Source organism: Vulpes vulpes, chromosome 15 (genome assembly GCF_048418805.1).
Source record: "Vulpes vulpes isolate BD-2025 chromosome 15, VulVul3, whole genome shotgun sequence".
Classification (NCBI taxonomy): domain Eukaryota; kingdom Metazoa; phylum Chordata; class Mammalia; order Carnivora; family Canidae; genus Vulpes; species Vulpes vulpes.
Window position 1 is genome coordinate 109,040,588 of NC_132794.1, and position 20,547 is coordinate 109,061,134.

At 40.5% G+C, this 20,547-nt stretch overlaps 1 protein-coding gene across 17 annotated transcripts in view; it reads right to left on the minus strand.

The window, feature by feature from the left end:
- ATE1 (arginyltransferase 1) overlaps nucleotides 1-19,828 on the minus strand; it is a 162,918-nt gene extending 143,090 nt beyond the window's left edge. For 2 of the 17 annotated variants that reach the window (XR_011997606.1, XM_072740252.1), the window contains exons 1-8: nucleotides 19,037-19,376; nucleotides 18,744-18,816; nucleotides 16,520-16,583; nucleotides 13,725-13,787; nucleotides 8,966-9,069; nucleotides 7,702-7,956; nucleotides 3,248-3,480; nucleotides 192-320 (exon numbers count right to left, since the gene is read on the minus strand). Coding sequence is in view for 13 of the 17 variants with exons in the window: in XM_072740252.1 (XP_072596353.1) it covers nucleotides 192-320; nucleotides 3,248-3,480; nucleotides 7,702-7,956; nucleotides 8,966-9,069; nucleotides 13,725-13,787; nucleotides 16,520-16,583; nucleotides 18,744-18,816; nucleotides 19,037-19,309 (1,194 nt within the window). In the remaining 4 variants the exon portion in view is untranslated. Of the gene's footprint in view, nucleotides 1-191; nucleotides 321-1,275; nucleotides 1,405-3,247; nucleotides 3,481-7,701; nucleotides 7,957-8,965; nucleotides 9,070-13,724; nucleotides 13,788-16,519; nucleotides 16,584-17,583; nucleotides 18,817-19,036; nucleotides 19,387-19,563 lie in introns of those variants that run through there. The other 15 variants (XR_011997605.1, XM_072740251.1, XM_072740256.1 and 12 more) reach the window with 14 other exon arrangements.
- Between the last annotated feature and the right edge of the window lie 719 nt (nucleotides 19,829-20,547).

A 20,547-nucleotide genomic window follows, 5' to 3' on the forward strand; every position in this document is an offset into this window, starting at 1 on the left:
TATCCCTTTTTCTCTGAGGAACTTACATGTAGGACTCACATGTAGGACTAGTTTTCACAAAAGTTTAGTCATGTATATTGAAAAGGATCATCAGCTCTATGTAACAAGAAAATAGTGAAAGAAAGTTCTATATTATGCTTCTTCACAGACAACCTCATCAAGATAGGAAAAAAACGTTTCACAAAAGGTACCTCAGTCTTCCCACATTCATCGGGTGGATCCTGGTGTATGGCCATTTGATACTTGACATATAAAGAAAATGACTGGCTGAAGGACGACTTGAACTCTGGGTCCTCAAAGGAGACAGGGACTAACCTCACCTTCAGAGCAAGGAAAATACAAGCAAATGCTATTGAAACATCTCTCCCGGTGATGTGCTTCTGAAGGTGAGGCTAGAGTAAGATCTCCGCAAATCCACTTCCAAAGCTCAGCACTGGAGTTTTTCAAGAAATGAATAAACCCTGGAACGTGCTGACTGGCACGGAGCCTAAAGTGCTAACTTTATACTACTACATATGAAAATGTTTAACTCGTAAGGGCCAGGACAATTTGTTTTTCTTTTGTTTTTTGCTCTTTCCCTCTCTTGTGGTTCTCTGCACAGAATCAACATTGTTGCTCATGGTAGTGGGGCACTACTTCTGTCCCCTCTACTAGTATGAAGTGTTTTAAGATTTTTCCCCTTCCACATTTTTCTTGGGTAATCTGGTTTATAAAATTACAAGCATATGAGAACTTCTATTAAAATATTCTATTATCTTTAAAAAAAATTCTACTAGCTTACTTTTCTAGTCCCACTCAGTTGTGTATAGGTAGTACATCAACAAAGTATAATTTGGCATTTTTTTATTTTTTATAATTTGGCTCTTATGAACTCTGTCTACACATGACTTTTAAATGGAGATAAAGCATATTAACCATGTTGTGCAAAGCATGCCTGTCATAAAAATATAAAGGCTCTGTTTTTTCCTCATAAATATTTTCTCTTAGAGCTCTTAATTTTTAGAGAAATACATCTAGACATAATAACTTTAAATAAAGAAAATTCATTTTACGTGTTACTTCCACTTTGAAATTACATGTGACTAGCATTAATGTGTGCTAGGGAAAATCTGCACTTTCAGAATGCCTCTTACTCCACACTCCTATCATTTTGCAGATATGCTGCCAATTGAATATAAATACAAGGTACCACAAATAAATCAAGTTATAATACAATGGTATTAAATGGAGGGGAAAGTTCCATTTGCACAGAAAAATTACACTTGGCCTGCTGACCTGGCTCACAGTTGGTTTATCAGGTGGGTCCTTGTGAATAACCATCTGGTAACGTTTATAGACCTGGTAAGACTCCTGAAATGTGGCTTTGAACTGAGAACTTGGTGGAGATGATCTCACCACCCTCACCTTCAGAAGGAGTTAAAAAACAATGTTCATTAATTAATTTATTCCACAGAATATGCATTAATAGTTACTCCCACCCAAAAAGAAATAAAAAGTTTCCATATTAAAGCACAGACATATAATACTTTAACATTAAAAATCAACAAGATAGTAATATTTTTTTAAGTTATTTCTCCAACTTACATATTAAAAAGGTAGAAAATCCTGTCTGAACTCTTAAGACAAAGACCTATGACTGAATTATGGAAGATGGACTCTATTGTAAAACAGCAGAATACTTCTGGCATTCAATACACAAACACATAAATACTCTTAATTCTAGGTACATTCAACTCACCTTCAGTAAATAAGTCAGAAAAAGTAAAAATGTGAATGTATTTTTAGACACTCTTCATGAATCGCTGCTAACTCTAAACTTACAAATTTTTTTTATAAGTGTGAGAGACAACCTTCACAAAGTATTCCTATTTCATGGCAGAGTTAAGAACAAAGATTCTAAAGTTAGATTTCTTTTACTCAAATTTTCATGTCACCATCTTGGTCAAGCAAAGAAATTTACCTCCTTGTGCTCTAGTTTCCTCACACGTAAAATGAGGATGAATTAACAACAGTTTATTACACAGTAATGGTGAACATTTATTTTAACATCAATTATTTATACTAACCAGCTAAAATGTGTTAGCAAAACAGAAGAGCAAAAGAAAAAATCAAATGCAATATAATAAAAAGGCTAAATGGAAGATATTCATGTGTGCCATAAGAAGTCATTCTTTTGAAAAGACTGACATACAGTGGACAAAAAAAAAAATCTCTGCCCATCTGAGGTATCGTTACATTAAAAAAGTAAAAGTTGCCCACTGTAGAACTGCTATGGGAGATGGGCCTGGTGTCCTGAACACATGATTAGTTATGATCAAAAGACAAAGGACTCTTCATTACATAAAGTAGTGTATTCAATTCTCTTTACAATTTGAGAAAGAGAAAGTCAATACCAAAATCAGAGCAGCAAAAACAAACAAACAAAAAAAAAACAAAAAAAACAAAATCAGAGCAGCTAGTCAAAGTTAAGACTTATGTCTATGTCTAGTAATATATATGATCCCAAGGTTTAGATTGCATTAAGGTTAATTTTCAATATCAGGTCATTAGTGACAGATAGTATTAAGCTATAAATTCAAACAATGGCCAGTTACTAATGAGATATGAGAATAAAATCATTAGCATTAATGTTTCAGAAAAAAATGTATAAATACCAAATACTGAAGAATGTAGACTTAGTCTGGAATAAAAAATAATAAGAATACTCTAAAAGTAATCATACTATGCCTACATCTTTGAGATAATTATTGAGAGGATTAAAATACTATACCATAGTACTATTTAGTTAATTGCTAATTGCTGGCTCACTTATGTTTTATCATTTGTTGCCTTAATCAAGATCAGAATATTGGAATGAATAAAATAGTGATTTGCCTAGTATTATGTGTTCTACTTCACAATGTAACCAAAATTGGCAAAATGAAATTTTAAATAGTATATTTTGTCACTTTAACTACTAAATTTCAATCAAGGGATACAAGAAGCCAGAGTCCCTTAAACAGTAAGTAACATGCTAAAACTGGAATTAGTAGCCAAACCACCTAAAAGTATTTATTTTAAATCTTAAAAAGAAAAAATAAAGTTTTTCTCAAATAGCAGTTAGCTTACTAACTACAAATACTTCTCCATCCCAATTCACTTTAATTTCCCATTATTTAAACAGCAAAACATCAATTTATATAACCTCAAATGAAAATAAACAAGGTACCAACAACAACAAAATAAAATAAAACACCCTCCAAAGTACCTCTAACTTGTGTGATGCATTCTCTGGTAAAGATTCAAAAATTAAATCTTCAAGTGATTTGGGCTGGTTGGATTTATTAGCCTTTGGTTGGAACAAAGATGGCGGTTCACCTTGAGCCTGGAAACCTGCTAGTTCTCCAGCTGGGTTCTGATGCATGAGTTTTAACCTTTTCCTTTCTTTCCGGATTTCCTTTGCTTTCCGACATGGAGGCTTACTCAAATCTGCCCCTTTGCCTAAAAACAATTGCAAAATATTAGACCAATCACATTTGACTCTTGAAATTTTTTTTTCTTCAAAAATCTCAAAGGTTCTATACAATTAAGTCCAAAGAGTTTCAATAGTTAAGTCAGCTTTGTAGATAGAGGTTTCAGGAGATTCTGGTGTAGAGCTCTAAGTTAATCATAAAATTCTACCTCAGAAGCAGAAACTGTCAAAGAAAATAGTCACAGAAACTTTTCACACAGCTCCTACTCTGAAAATAAAAAAAATTAATATTCATCCACTTCTCTGCCTTTATAAGCTGAAAAAAAAAACTAAACATCTTTTACTTCAGGACACAGATATTTTCAGCGCATTCGTGAGAGATATTTCTCTCAAAACACTGGTGACATAAATACATGATTAGGAGTAAATGAGTACTAACCCCAGAAAACACTTTGGCAGGTTTTTCGATGAAAAAATGCCCTCGCTTACTTTTAAGTATTTGTGTCTATCTAACCAAAGGGACTCATTTGTTCAGCTCCAGTTAATAAGAGTTTTGTTTGAATTAAAAGAGCAAATATCAAACTGAAGGCCTTTAAGATATAAAAATTTTAACTTCAATAAACCACAAATTTTAGTGCATGCCCTTTCACCTAGCAAGCATCTTCAAGGACTTGATGCCAAGATCATTAAAAGCTACAGGCAAATAATGAACACAAATGAAAACTTCAAAATAATTTAAATGCCCAATAATAGCATTATTATATACTTTTTAAAACTAAGCAGAATATCAAATAGTCATTTGAAATTCTTAGAAGTTTTCAGGAATTTGTCATTACATAAGGTTAGAAAGTAATTCCACTTATGTATAAATAGATACATGGAAAATATTCAGAAAAAAGCCTGAAAGAAGCATACCACTCTGCTAACAGTCATTTTACACAGGTTTAGAAAGTAGAGAAAGGACTTTTCTTGCTCTTTTTCTTGCAGTGTTCTCTTTTCTCCAAATTCTCTAACAATGAACATACTTTTGTAATTTTTTTAAGGTTATTAACAAAAAAATGTTACTTTAACATCCTAAAACAGTATTTACAAATCACATGAAAATCAGCAATATCAAGTGTTATAAGACTAACAAGTTCAATTTTATAGAAAATAAAATCAAGACCCAGAGTATTGTAGTACCTGGGTTCTACAGTGGTTGAGCATCTGCCTTTGGTTCAGGGCGTGATCGAGTCCCACATCGGGCTCCCTGTGTGAGGCCTGCTTCTCCCTCTGCCTGTGCCTCTGCCTCTGTGTCTCTCATGGATAAATAAATAAAATTTTTAGGGACACCTGGGTGGCTCAGCGGTTAAGTGTCTGCCTTCAGTCCAGGGTGTGATCCTGGAGTCCTGGGATCGAGTCCCACATTGGGCTCCCTGCATAGAGCCTGCTACTCTCTGCTTTATGTCTCTGCCTCCCTCTCTTTGCTCTCTCATGAATAAATAAAACCTTAAAAAAATAAAATTAAAAAAAAAAAAAAGAATATCTAATGGATCAAAGGATTTAAGCACTGAGCTCTGATCCATGGCTATTAGCATTAACAAAGAGAGGTACCCAGACATTCTGTGTCTCCTTAAAGCACATTCCACCACCCATGAAGTAAACTTACCCACCTTCAAATAAACAGTTGTCAAATCTGATTAAGACTTCTCTCTCAGACACCTGGGTGGCTCAGTGGTTGAGCATCTGCCTTCAGCTCAGGGCATAATCCTGGGTCCGGGGATCAGGTCCCACATCGGGCTCCCTATGAGAAGCCTACTTCTCCCTCTGCCTATGTCTCTGCCTCTCTGTCTCTCATGAATAAATAAAAATCTTTAAAAAAAAAAAAATACTTCTCTCTCTTCCCGAAAAAGCAAAACAAAACAAAAACACCAAAAAAAAAAAAAAAAAAAAACAAAACAAAACAAAACAATTTAATCTTGAATCTGATCTGATTTAATCTTGAATTTCTAGATCCAACTATCAATTTACAGGCCACCAGTACAGGAATATGTTAAACTGCACTGCAGATGTAATCAGTCAAATAATCCAGAACAGCCAACCTAGTTTCTTCAACAAATAAAGTGCAAATAAAAAGTGGAAGTGATGGACAGAACCTACAGACCTACAGAGATTTTCTCTGTCAACCAACTGCAATATGCATCTATGTTTGGATCCTGATACAAACAAATACTTAAATATTAGAAACTTAACCATGGAATATTCAGTAACATAAGGAATCTTACTTTGGTATAATAGTGGTATTGTGAATATGTATTTGAAAGTTTTTATTTTTATTTTTTTTAAGATTTATTTTAGAGAGAGTGTGCGCATGTGCTCACAGATGTGAGTGGGGAAAGAGGAAGAGGAAGAAAATCTTAAGCAGACTTCTTGCTGAGCATGGAGCCCAAGGCAGGGCTTGATCTCATTACCTAATGTGATCATGACCTGGCCCCAAATCACGAGTGGGATGCTTAACCGAGCTACACAGGCATCCCCAAAGTTCTTATTATCTTTTAGAGATGCATTCTGACATATGGAACAATATAGTGTCTGGAATTTATTTCAATATAGCACCGGAGGGGGCAAGTGGATGATGAGTACAGATGAAACAACAGTTGCCCATCGTAAGTCAGTAATAGTGTCACATGAGAGCAAGGTAGGTGGAAGTTCATTCTGATACTGTCTACATTTCCAAAATTAAAAAATTTAAAACAAACTGTAAGTAATCTTATAACAAAATAATAAAGAACTGACCCTATCACCCAAGAGAGTAAGCACTGAAAGAAATTATCTAAATCATATGGAACAGGGATCCCTGGGTGGCGCAGCGGTTTGGCGCCTGTCTTTGGCCCAGGGCGCGATCCTGGAGACCCGGGATCGAATCCCACATCGGGCTCCCGGTGCATGGAGCCTGCTTCTCCCTCCGCCTGTGTCTCTGCCCCTCTCTCTCTCTCTCTGTGACTATCATAAATAAATAAAAATTAAAAAAAAAAAAAAAAATAAATCATATGGAACATTTTATTGGACTAGTCTTACTAATTAGAATGAAATCTCAGTTGGCATCCCTTTAAGTACCATGAAAGTACCATTAAAAAAAACTATTCAAGGGATGCCTGCGTGGCTCAGCAGTTGACCATCTGCCTTCGGCTCAGGGAGTGATTCCGGAGTCCTGGGTTCGAGTCCCACATCCAGCTCTTTGCATGGAGCTGCTTCTCCCTCTGCCTGTGTCTCTGCCTCTCTCTGTCATGAATGAATAAGCAAAAGCTTAGAAAAAAAAGAAAAAAAAACTATTCAAGCAAAATGCAAACAAAATTTTCTGTATGTTAACACGATTTAGATAAGAAAAACTAAAATGGTAATAAAAATGTCTCCTTTGGATCATTTTGTATAAATAAGAAATTCAAGAACTGAAGCATAACCATCCAAACTGACATTTTATGAAATAATGTTTTTAAAAAATCATACAAGAACAGCTGGGGAGCTCAGTAGTTGAGCATCTACTTCACCTTAGGGCATAATCCTGCGGTCCTGGGATCCAGTCCCACATCAGGTTCCCCACAGGGAGCCTGCTTCTCCATCTGCCTCTGCCTGTCTCTCTCATGAATAAATAAATAAAATCTTAAAAAAAAAAAAAAATCAGACACTTAACCAAATGAGTCACCCAGGTGCCCCAATGTTGGATACATTTTTAAAACCTAATTCTTTTATAAGTGAAAATGTAGAAAAAAAATTTAGCTTTATTAAAGGTGAAGCTAAACATCAAAATCTGGAAATTTTTAAACTAAAAATTATGATTACAAAAAGAAATCTAATGATAAACTAAAGAACTTTACAACGTCTGTACTTTGAACATAATACCTAAGATTTACTTTGCCTCACTTTACACCAAAAATAAAAATATCTAGCATTACATTTTTTCACAGATAAAAATTTGATCCTCAAACTTCCAGGGTCCTAAGGTAATAAGAAGAAATGGAACTCTTTTAAAATACCTGTATTTAGGGATAACAAAACTATTATTTCGGGCTTTTTAAACATAACAGTTTTTAAAAGACATGATCTATCCATCTAAATTCAAGTAACAATAAATTCTAAAAATATGGATCTATTTTGCAGATTTCATATAATTCGTGTTTTAGCTGATAGGAGCCCAGGGGCTACAAAGTCTCAAGCACAAAGAAAATCACTTACCAGGACTTTAAAATGGCTGCAAAGCAAACTTGCCCTACCTGGCTTAGGAGCTGTGTGCACTTTAACTGGATGGGATGGTTCACCAGAGCCCAACTTCTCCTCTATATGTTGTGACTGAATTAATTCCTTAGATTCTTCTTTTTTGGGGATTCTTCCTTTCTTCTTCTCTTCACTCTCAAAGCTCTCTTTGACGTCATCACTGAGTGTTTTAAGGTCACACTGTATATCCAATTTATTTATTAACCCAAAGTCACCTGCAACGGTGTCCTCCATGGTGGGCTCCATGGGCTCATCTACAAATCAGAAGAAATCAAAGTTCATCAGCCAGGCCATCTGACACAGAAACGATAAACATGGGGGGTGGGGGAGTCCCCCTCTTCCCCCCATGTGGGAGAGACTATGTGTGTGCATCAAATCCATTCTCCTGGCTTCCAAAGTAATAGACCTGTAGTTAAGACTGTAGTGCTCAAGCAGGGATGTGCACCACCAGTCCCTCTGCAAGTTTTAAGCAAGCCCCCACCAATGGAACATAAACAAATTAATATGTCCAATTAAGCCTTGCTTGTTTTTAAAGGAATTTTGTAACCCTGAACTTCCATTCTTTACCCTCCCCACTGGCTAGATTAGTAAAAACCAGAGTGACCTTGGAAATCACACATTGAAGGAAGTCCCAGAAAGGATGGGGATGGGGTGGGGAACAGAGTTGCAAGCTAACATGGAGTACCCATGCTAGACTGTTCTATGAGGAAAGAAACAGACTTCTATCATTTTTTAGTCATTGCATTTTGATGTCTTTTTGTTATAGCTATTTACCCTGACACTTTTACATCACTCTTATGAATTAAGTTGTAGACATAAATAATTTAGAAGTCAAGCTCATCCTTCACAGTGACTGTGCAATCCTGTGTAAAGTGCACTGAAGCATCTGTTTCTCAGACAAAATACCATTTTCCATTTACTTCACGAAGTACTGTGAGGATCAAGTAAGGTAAGAGTTGTCAAAGCACTGTGAAGACTCAAGTTCCAATAAACTCAAGACATCACAACATCTTTAAAACTGTCCTCCATCTTCTTCTGAGGCTGGACTTTCTTTCCCTGACAGACATTCCTTGTATCCTTGACTTTCTGGCTAGCGGCGACAGTCACAGAAGCACTAACAGCAATCCCCACCACCAGAGTAACAGTATAACCTGACTGTAGTTAAGGACCCATTCCCCTACTTAAGAAATAACCAAAAGTGAGAACTTTGGAAACCTACATCATTTTAAAGTAAAGAGCTTTTAGACCCCCAACTCATCTTACCCTCACAATTTCCTTTGGAAATTTCCCCTTTAGCCAGAAATTTCAACATTTTTTTCAAAACCTTCTTGTGAGATTTTGATGGCTGAAACTGTAAAGGTCGGCACCTAGGAAAGCAAAAAAATATTTAAAAAGTGAACTGAAACTAGAAGAAATAAAATGAATTCTGGACAGTATCTAGTACAGTGAGGCAAAACTCACGCCTGGGATTTCTAGTTGAAGACAGGGCTTGATATCGCCTCTAGTTCCACTCCAAATCTCACTACAACTACATTAAGGAATCAGAAAAAAAAGAAAAAGACCTAAATCCCTGAGAAAAATAGAATAGGGGAAATGTTGGATGCTGGACAGCACACTACAAGTGGTAACTGACAGCAGACCAAAGAATGTTGACTCCTGAGCCAACAGCGGGAAAAGCCAGAAAGATAACCAATTTTCTCTACATTCTCTCTCTACAAGTCTTAGGGATTGGTTGATACCTGATACCTCAGGAGATATGAGTGAAGGTGAGTCTAAAAATAGAAAGATCTCTTGAAATCTGTTTTTGAAGCAGTCAGATGTCTGAGGCCCTTCACGACTCTACTCAGATGACTCCCTACATGGCCCAGGGGAAAGCTGCACATTTAGGAAAGAGTAAAAAATAGGGCCTCCTACATAAGGAGGCAGGCACAGTGGAAAACAATGGAAATGTACCAGAAACAGGAAGCTTAAATTAAAATCTATGTACTGAACCGTGAGATCTCCAACCCATTTCCCAACCCAGCTGCAAACACCAACACTTTCTCACCAAAATGTGATCAGACCTGAAGACCAGTCTGACCTCAGGAACTCCACAATGGGAAGTCAGAATTCCTGGACACTCGAGGAGAACCTCTACAAAGGTAAGTGCCAAAAATACTGGAAAAGGTAACTTGGAGAATATACAGGAAGACGACCGCCTAAAAAAATACAAATATCCTAGGAAGAACACACTCTTGTTTCTCTTATCTATTACAACCACATAATGAGAGGTTATCGAAAAAGAGTCCATAACCAAAAATTTCTCAGAAGTAAAAACTTAGGGACACTTGGGTAGTTCAGTGGTTGAACATCTACCTTTGGCTCAGGGTGTGATGCCAGGGTCCTGGGATCGAGTCCTACAACAGGCTCCCCACAGAGAGCCTGCTTCTCCCTCTGCCTGTGTCTCTGCCTCTGTGCCTCTCATAAATAAAAATCTTTATAAAAAAACACTATTAAATACAAGGAGTAAAAATATAATAGGATAAAAAATTAAACAGAAGACTTGGAAATTCAACTTGAGGAAATCTCCCAAAAGATACAGCAAAAGGAATGGAAAACTGAAGAGAAAAAAAGTTCAACTGAAGACATTATAAAAGAATAAAAAAAAAAAAATGGGAAGATCAACAAAATAATAAAAGAAAACTGTGAAGGATATGATAAGGAGGCCCAGGTAAGAAGGACCCCTTAAATCTGTACACAATGAATGTAGACAGACACATCGCCAGATGTGAAATATCAGAACCCTGAGGACAAACAACCCTTCAAAAAGAAAACTTTTTGGACAAAGGAACAAGAATTAGAAGCAAAGCCTCCAAAATTCTAAAGCAAAATTATTTCCAATCTACACTTCTATATATAGCCCAGCCAAACTAAAAGTTTGAGGAGTGAATTAAACATTTTCAAACAGGGACACCTGGGTGGTTCAGGGGGACGAGCATCTGACTCTTGGTTTGGGCCCAAGTCATGATCTCAGGGTCACAATCTCAGGGTTGTGAGATGGAGCCCAGAGTTGGGGTCCATGCTGAGCACAAAGCCTGCTTGGGATCCTCTCTCTCCCTCTTCCCCCACTTGCACACTCGCTCTTAAAAAAAAAAATTCAAACAAGGTCTAAAAAAAGTACTTCTCGTATACTTTTTCTCAAGAAAGCTATTAAAAGATGAGCTTCACTAAAATGAGGAAATAATCCAAGAAAGGTCAGAGGAGCATGGGATCCAAAGAGAATCCCCAAGGGATGCTTGGGTGGTTCAGTGGTTGAGCATCTTCCTTCAGCTCAGGGCGTGATCCCAGGGTCCTGGGATCAAGGCCCATATCAAGCTTCCTCTGGATAGCCTGCTTCTCTCTCTGCCTATGTCTCTGCCCCTCTCTTTGTGTGTGTGTCTCTCATGAATAAAAAAAAAATCTTAAAAAAAATAACCCACAAAAAATACAAAAAAACAAAGAGACTCCCCAAGATGGCAGTAAGAAAAGATCCTGAGGTGACAGTGATGCATTAGTTGGAGAGACAACCTGTCCAGATCACAGCAGGTCAGAAGACAACACAGAAATATTCATCAAGAGGACAGAAGTGATAGAGCACCAGAAATATCTATATATACCACGAGGAAATTTATACAACTGTAGGAGGATTTCTAAAATCACCTGGTAATGAGTACAGCAAACTATACTAAGCAAACAAAAAAGACAATTATCAACTCCATGGAAAGCAAAAATTTGTGAAGAAAAAGCATTCATAGTACACACCTTAACTGTACAGCATATTTATAGGTCATAATACAGCAACTACACCCATCCAAAATTACAATACTTCTGAGCTGGAAAGTTGGCAATGAGGACAAAAAGGAGTTTGAATGTCACAGGGCATCAGGAATGAAATAAAGTAAATCCTTATTTTTCAAAGAGAGTAATCCAGAGATAATGAGAAAAAAGTTAAATCCTTACCTTTTAAAGACAGAAACCCATAATTTTTTAAAACCCCAAAAGAAGATAATTTTATATAAGCGTATCACTCAAAGGTAGAAAGAAGAAAAAATTTAAAAATCAGTTAAAACATTTGAGAGTGACTGTACTGAGAGGAATTCGGGACGTTCAGAGGACTACAGTTTTGCATAATAAGCTTTATGGAATTGTTTGATATTTAAATTACTAGCATATATAATTCTATACAAAAACTAGAAATAAATTCATAGCCAAGGAAGCTCATCCTCATTTACACTCACATACTGGGCAGTCCCTAACATCTGTCTGATAAGCTACGTTGTATATTATAATCGCTTGCCTTCATACTAGGTCTCATTATAACTACTCTAGTAAAAAGGCTGCATACTGTAGTATGCAAAATGACTCTATAATATCAATGCATATAATGAAGTTGTGTAAAGGAAAACAATTCAGGATATGTTTGATTTCATGCAAAAAAAAAAAAAAATCACATTTCAGGGCAGGCTGGGTGGCTCAGTGGTTTAGCGCCTGCCTTCAGCCCAGGGCGGGATCCTGGAGACCTGGGATGGAGTCCCACATCGAGCTCCCTGCATGGAGCCTGCTTCTCCCTCTGCCTGTGTCTCTGCCTCTCTCTCTCTCTCTCTCTCTCTCTCACTCTCGGTCTCTCAATAAATAAATAAAATCTTAAAAAAAAAAAGATTATCTACATATTTAAAAAAGTAACATTTTATAATTATTTTGTTTTGCAAAGTTAACTGAATCCCTTTCATGAAAGCAATATACCCAGAACAGTGCTTTGCATTGAGAGGCACCCAATAAATTATAGAGGGTTGGTCTTTTTCTTTAACCCACTGAAACTGACCCTTTTTTTTTTTTTTTTTTTTACCTTTTCTGATTAGAGATTGTCAAGGTCCTAGCAAATCAGTCTCAGACTTACTTAAACAGAATCCTGGCCATAATCCAGTAATAAATTGTTATTTGAAGGAAAATGACTTCTGCCTTTGACGAGGTCACTGCTTCATAACCACTAAAACTGCAAGAGGACAGCACAACTGTCTCAGTATAACAAGTGAGATGTTAGTAAACCACACACCCATCTTTTCTCTTTACTGTTCAGTTCTATGACCAGTTAGAGAAGAGAAAAGATTCTTAACCAGGAATCAATGGAACTCTGACAGCCTATTGGGAACCCACGATGATCCTAAAATTAATACACAAAATGTTAGATATTTTTGCCTATCTGCTCCCTCCCTTTCGTTTTGTTTTGCTGCAGAAAGGGTCTGTAACCTTTCATCAGATTGTCAAAAGTCTTCAACCCCCAAACAAATCAAGAGCAACTAAGGGAAAGAGGTGTGAGAATCAGCCAAACTGTGATGGCTACAATTGTGTCTGCTTTTCCATTGAGAGAATATATTCACATTGAAACTGTAGACAAATGCTTAACAAGGATAACATACTTTTCCCTAGTTTCTACCAGAAGAAGAGGAAGACAAGGAAGACAACAAGAGAAAAGAAGATCTTCAAAATCTGAGGGAAAATCCTTCCATGTTATGCTGGGGTTTACTGGTTAAGCACACACTTTGTAAAAAAACAGACTTTTTCATTTAAGTTCTCCAGAGAAGAAAACTGCACTCTGAATATATGTGGCAGATTAAATGTCAGTCCTCCTCCTCTTTCTACAGGCCCTATAGTACTATTTGAATGCAAGCACTGTGTTCAGCGTGGAAATCCCCAAGCTAATAATATAAAAACACTTGATACCTAAAAGCAACTTGAGTATTTTTCTAATATTTCAGTGTCATGATACTATCGACTAGATTGCCAAATAGTACTTTTTCTTATCCTATTTACACCCAAACCATTAAACGGTATTATTCTAAGATATTGAGGATGTATAAATGTAGCATCAGTATGTAAAAAAGATACAACTCATTTGCTTTTATCAAGAATGTACTGCTAGAATGAACATTAACATGTAAAAAAAAAAGATGTCACTAAAGAATTATACATACTCTTTGTATTATACATAGATTCTCTTTCTTACCTTATTGTGTATTGAGGACAACATGTTTGATTCATGACAGGCTTGTACACATATTTCCCGCTTCTAAAATTAAAAAGTAATTTTGTTAATGTCTTAGACATTTAATACATATACCAAAGTAGACTAGTACAGGTGCACAAAATTAAAGTAAAAATCTAATCAATAATGTAAAAAACATTTAAATTTAGTTCTTCATAACCTAAATAATCTTGCAACATAGGCTACCATGGACAGAGTCTAGCCTTTTCTTTCCTAAATCTTGACATACATACTTCAAACTTCTTCACCTCAGACACCCTCTCAGCAGTACCTGCAATCCTTCCAATACCAACCCACCTCCAATCCTCAATACCATAGAGGCAGTCAGAGGAAACTGATCAGTTGTCGTGACACCAATATCCACACATGAGGGTTCCATGTGCACTAACACAACGTAGCCCAAAATTTGTATTTTAAAGCCCTAACCCCTAGTACCTCAGGATGGGACTGTATTTAGAAATAAAACCTTTAAAGAGGTGATCAAGTTAAAATGACAGTTAAAATGAGCCCTAACCCAATCTGAATGCTGTGCGTATAAGAAAAGGAAACTGGGAGCATCTGGGGGTTGAGTCAGTTAAGCATCTGCCTTCAGCTCAGGTCATGATCCTGGGGTACTAGGACTGAGCCCTACAATGGGCTCCCTGCTGAGCAGGGATTCTGCTTCTCCTTCTCCCTCTGCCTCTCGCCCCCCCCCCCCCCCCCCCCCCCCGGCATCGTGCTTTCTCTCAAATAATATTAAAAAAAAAAAAAAAAAAGGAAAGGAAACTGGACAAAGAGACAGTAGGCACTAGGGACACACACATACACACAAAGAGAAAGGACTACGAAGCCACAGCAAAAAGGCAGCAGCAATGTACAAGCCAAGGAAAGGCCTTTAGAAAAAAATAAAGCTGAAGACACCAGGTTTTTGGGAATTTCAGCCTTCAGTACTGAGAACAGATACCTGCTGTTCAAGATACCCAGTCGCTGGTATTTTGTTATGGCTGCCCAAGCAAACATACATGAACTTGGTTCCCAAGCCAGAAACATGGGAATCATCTCAGATTCCTCCCTCTAAAACAGTCAGCAAGCTTTTTACTTCTAAAATATACCTTACAACTGTCCCCTCCCATTTATCTTCTAACCTACAGCCACCAATGATGACAGCATCATCATGAGATGACCATCTCACGTCCAGATCCTGCCATGACCCCTGGAACAAGTCTTCCTCCCTTCTCAATAACCCCCTCAAGTACCTCTCTGCTATCTGAACAATTCACTTCCAAAACACAAATTCCATCACATTTTTGATGTAAAAGTTTTCAATGGCTCCCTTCTGCCGTAAAAAAAAAAAAAAAGTTCAGGGCAGCCCTGGTGGCGCAGCGGTTTAGCGCCGCCTGCAGCCCAGGGCGTGATCCTGGAGACCCTGGATCGAGTCCCACGTCAGGCTCTCTGCATGGAGCCTGCTTCTCCCTCTGCCTGTGTCTCTGCCTCTCTCTCTGTCTCTATGAATAAATAAAATCTTTAAAAAAAAATGTTCATCATGACATACAAAATCCTTTAACATCTCACCTAGATCTATCTTTCGGGCCTCATTATTAGGTTTAAGAAAGGTATGAAGTTTCATTTGCTATACTTAATCCCAAGTCTCTTGGGGAGTATTGGCACAGGGCACTTAACACTGTTCGTATTTACGTAAGGAACTTTATATACTCTAAAATCGTCTGTCTAAAAGCAATTACCAAAAAAATCTTCACCAAAGGCAATGTGTGGGCCTCAATGGAATCCTGATTCAAATAAACCAATTACAAAAAAAAAAAAAAAAAGACATTTCTGAGACAAGCAAAAAACCAAGTCAAACTAAGTAATAGATGACATCAAAAAATTATTGTGTAAAGTATGGTAATGGTATTGTAGATGCATTAAAAAGGAAAAAAAGAATGTTCCTTAGAGACATATATTTATCATAGGCATACAAATAGAATACCTGAAATTGCTTTAATTTATTTTGTGGGGGTGGAAGGAACATCTTAGTCTGTTAGAGCTGCTCTAACAATATGCCACAGACTGAGTGGCTTCTAAACAACATAACTGTATTCCTCACAGTTTTAGAGGCTGGAAAGTCCAAGATCCAGGTGCTGGCACACCTAAATGTCTGATGAAGACAAGCGTCCTCGCTCATATTTCTATTGTAACCTCACATAGAAGGGGCAAGGGAGCTCTCCAGGGTCTCTTTTATAAGGGCATTAATTCCATTTGTTTAGACTCCACCCTCTAATCTAATCACCTCCCACAGGCCCACTTCCAAATACCATCAAATTAGGATTGAACATATGTACCTGGGGGAAGGGGTAAAAATGACACACATTCACTCCATTGCACGGAGCAAGGAGAATTGATGAAACAAGATTGGCAAAATGCTAACAACTGCTGCAGCCTACTGATAGATACATGAGGTTCCTTATACTGTGCTCTCTACATTTATGTATATTTGAAGTTCTCCTAATAAACATCTTTAAAAAGAAAGAAAAGAATCACTGCATGAAGAAATGTAATAAAAAATTTCTTAAACATCTTTCCAAAAACAGGAAAACATTTTAAAGCAAACAATAAAAAAAATAAAAAATAAAAAAAATAAAAAATAAAAAATAAAAAAAAAAATAAAGCAAACAATATGTTGCAATTTTCTAAAGAACCTGAATAACAAGAGCAGTATCTTTGTATTAAAGAGCTTTACCAAAAAATAAATAAATAAAAATAAAAATAAAGAGCTTTACCTTCGCCATCCTCGATCTATAAGATCCTGATAATCCTGTACTGTCATTGAATGCGCCCACATGCCTGAAAAAAATAAGTGCCATGTGCCATTTTAATTATAGCAGGTTGAATTTTTTTAATTCAAAGCATTCTTTAAAGCAAAAAAAAAATCTAGTTCACACTGGGGAAATGAAAGTTTGCACATACTTCCTGTTTGACCTATAACACAAATGAAAAAGAGATTGGTCTTAATTTTAAAAATCAAATGCAGCAAAGTGATATTTAATTAAGAATTAGCCAATAGTCTCTATGACATCATACCCTTAAGGTCCTTACTGTGATCAGATTACATCATACTTTCAAGCCATAATAATATCCCTAATAATTTAATAACCTGGTCTCTTAAGAAGTGAAAAGTAAATAATTTCTTATACATATAAATTTTCCTGATTTTTAGGTTTTTAACATAGTCCTGGATATTGAAAATAAAGCAAAAGCATACAGCAACATTCCTTTTGTGTATAAAAACTGAAAGTAGGGGATCCCTGGGTCATTCCTTTTGTGTATAAAAGCAAAGTAGGGGATCCCTGGGTGGCACAGCGGTTTACTGCCTGCCTTTGGCCCAGGGCACGATCCTGGAGACCCGGGATCGAATCCCACGTCGAGCTCCCGGTGCATGGAGCCTGCTTCTCCCTCTGCCTGTGTCTCTGCCTCTCTCTCTCTCTCTCTCTCTCTGTGTGTGACTATCATTAAAAAAAAAAAAAAAAATTAAAGTAATTGAGATGCCCAGGAACAGAACAGTGATTACAAGAACTATGATTTTATCAATACGATGGAATAATTACGCAATCATGAAAAAAACGAAGACTATCAGAAAAACATTAAAAGGCAGACTGAATTAATGTTAAAAGTAAATTTTTCTCTTATAAACAGCACCCTGCATCACAGGTAGGTAGACACAGGTAGGCTTGACTCTGTATTCAGAAACAGAAATATCCAGAAGCCTGGCAGGCACTCATTAACAGGGAGTTATTTTATGAGCCTCAAATTCACCTACAAAATAGGAATAATAAAACCAACGTACCTAATAGGTGGGTTGCCCTATGGCAAAGATGATCAGAATCAAAATAAATATAATGGAAATTTACAGTTCTCTCTTTAGGTGAAAAGGGAGAAAGCAGACTTCTGCCAAGGGACTCTAAACAAAGGACATCTATGTTAATCAATTTCCTCTTACCAAAATTGCTAGAAAACTAATTAAGGATCTATGAAAATATTCATTGCGGATACCTTTAATAGAAAGTGCTTATTACATACACACTGTAGCCATAATAATAAAATTCTGAAAAAAAAAAAAAAAGAAGGTATCCCTAACACCCTAAGGCAACCACTGCCACCATTTGCTGTGTTTCTCCTGGGTCTTTAACCTTCCAGGACTGTCACACACACACACACACACACGCTCACACGTGTCATTTGCCTGTTTTCCTCCGTTTAACCCTACAGCGCTAAACATTTTCCTGCTCAGCTGATCTTCATAACCATCACTCCTAAGGGCTGTTGTATCACATTCTGCAACCTCTTACCCACTAGCATCTAAATGAGCAATTTCCATTCGTGAGTAAACGGGCCCTACCCTCCCTAATCGTCCAAATCATTTTCTTGTAAAGCTACCTAAATTTACATCTGCATGTTTATCCCGTTTTCCACCATGCTGGACTCCTTTCTTGAAAGATTTTTAAGTGTCAACGCGTGACACGGCAGGAAACGAACGCCAACGTTTTGCTTACAAACAAATCTTCCCAAAGAAACCTGAGCCACGATGGGAGGAAGGGAAAAAAAAAAAAAAAGTCGCCTGTACGTTAGCTTTGTCGTCCTTCTGGAGGCGGGGGGGAGGAATGACAAGGCAGAGAAGCACCTGGTAAATTTTTCTAAGACTTTAGTACAAGCAGGCGCCCTCTCCAGCAGCGCCTGCGGTCGGTCCCCAGCGTCTCGCATACTCCTCCATGGACATTTTACCCAGGTGTCCGTGCCCCAAGGATGCACACACGCCTCTCTGCACACAAACAGCCGACCGGACACGCCGCCTTCTGCACCTGCGATGGGGGACGAGCCCCCAGCAGCAGCAGCAGCAGGAGCAGCAGCAGCATCCAGCGGCCCAGCCGGGCGGAACTGACCGCACCACGGGGCTGCTGTCACGTATCGACCCCCCTACGGACTGATGACCGGCACCTGTTTCCACACCTGGGGCCACGGCGGGACCATCATTATCGCGCATCCGAGCACCTGCTGGAAGGATAAGCCTCTGGACGGGAACCTGATGAATCAGAGCCGGGGTTCGTTTTAATGGACAGCCACGGCCCGAAGCCAGCGAGCCGCGGGCCGCACCCCCCCGCCTCGGGCCGGGCCGCGGCCGGGGGCTCCAGCCGCCGCGCGGGGCAGCGCGGGGCAGCCCCGGGCGCCGCTCCCCCCTCCCCCCGCCGGCTGCGGAGCCCCCCGAGGCCGCGACGCCCTCCCCCGCCCGCCGGCCCGCTCACCATTGGAGCGACTGCCCGACTCGTTCTTGCAATAGCCGCAGCGGTAGGAGTCCTCGCCCTCGAAATACTCCACGATGCTGGGCGAAAGGGCGGCCCAGGAAGCCATGGTCGCGGCCCTCCAAACGCGACGCGACCTGACCCGGCCCCGCCGCCGCCGCCACCCCACAATGCTCCGCGCCGCCCGGGAGTCCCCGAGGCGCGCGCGAAGCCGCTCGGGCGCCCGCGGGCCGGGTTCGCCGCGAGCCCCCCGCACGCTGACGCCGCCCGCGCCATCTTGACCGAGGGCAGCCTTCGCTATTTCCGTCCCTTCTCCGACCCGGACCGCCATCTTCGGTGAGGGTGAGGGGGGAGAGGGGAGCGTGCAGGGAAGCAGCCTGGTTAGAGACGCGTGGGAGAGGGGAGCGGGAGCTTGGGCTGCCCGGCCGGTGCGCTCCCAGGCGGGAGGCCGGCGCGGCGCGGGGGGGAGCGGCGGGGGCGCGGGGGGCGGACGCCAGGGGCCGCGCCAGCCCGGGCCGCGGGACACTCACCGCAGGACACCTTGCCCTCCTCGGAGTCGCAGTAGCCGCAGCGGTAGCCGGCCTTGAGCCCCTTGTACTCCACCACGGAGGCCATGGCCGCCTCCAGGGTCCGCCGGGGCCGGCCACGCCTCTCGGCGCCCCGGGGCCGACCTCGGCGGAGCGCGGGGGCCCGCGGCGGGGAGGAGAGGCGGCCGAGGAGGCCGGGGCCTGGCGGGGCCGTCCCAGCGCCCCGGCCCGCGCCCCTCGGGGCCGGCCCCGCCGCGGCTGCCCGAGGCGTTAGCAGGGGCGGTGGCTGGGCCCCGGCCCGGGTCGGACCAGCCGTCCGCAGGAGGCCTCGCCTGTGCCTCGCCGCGAGGTGTGCAGGCGCTCCCGGCCAAGCGCCTGTTTTACAGACGCGGAAACTGAGGCACGGAGGTGGTGACTCAGTCGCTCCCTGCGGGCGTCCGCGTGGAAGTTACCACCTTGGGTGGCCCGGGCCCCCGTGTGCGTAGCCGACTCCAGCTTCCAAACCGGCACGTCCACTCTTAGTGTTGGTATACGGGTAGCCCTGCGGGTGTTAGGGGCTCCCCTCCCCATGTTACAGGTACCCCTGCAGGTGTTACAGGTTCCCCTGCAGGTACCCCTGCCCGTGTTACAGGTTCTGCAGGTGTTACCGGTTCCCCTGCAGGTACCTCTGCAGGTGTTACGGGTACCCCTGCAGGTGTTACGGGCACCGCTGCAGGTGTTACAGGTAGCCCTGCCGGTGTTACGGGTTCCCCTGCAGGTACCTCTGCAGGTGTTACGGGTTCCCCTACAGGTGTTACGGGTACCCCTGCAGGTGTTACGGGCACCGCTGCAGGTGTTACAGGTAGCCCTGCCGGTGTTACGGGTTCCCCTGCAGGTACCCCTGGCCGTGTTACAGGTACCCCTACAGGTGTTACGGGCACCGCTGCAGGTGTTACAGGTAGCCCTGCAGGTGTTAGGGGTTCCCCAGCCGGTGTTACGGGTACCCCT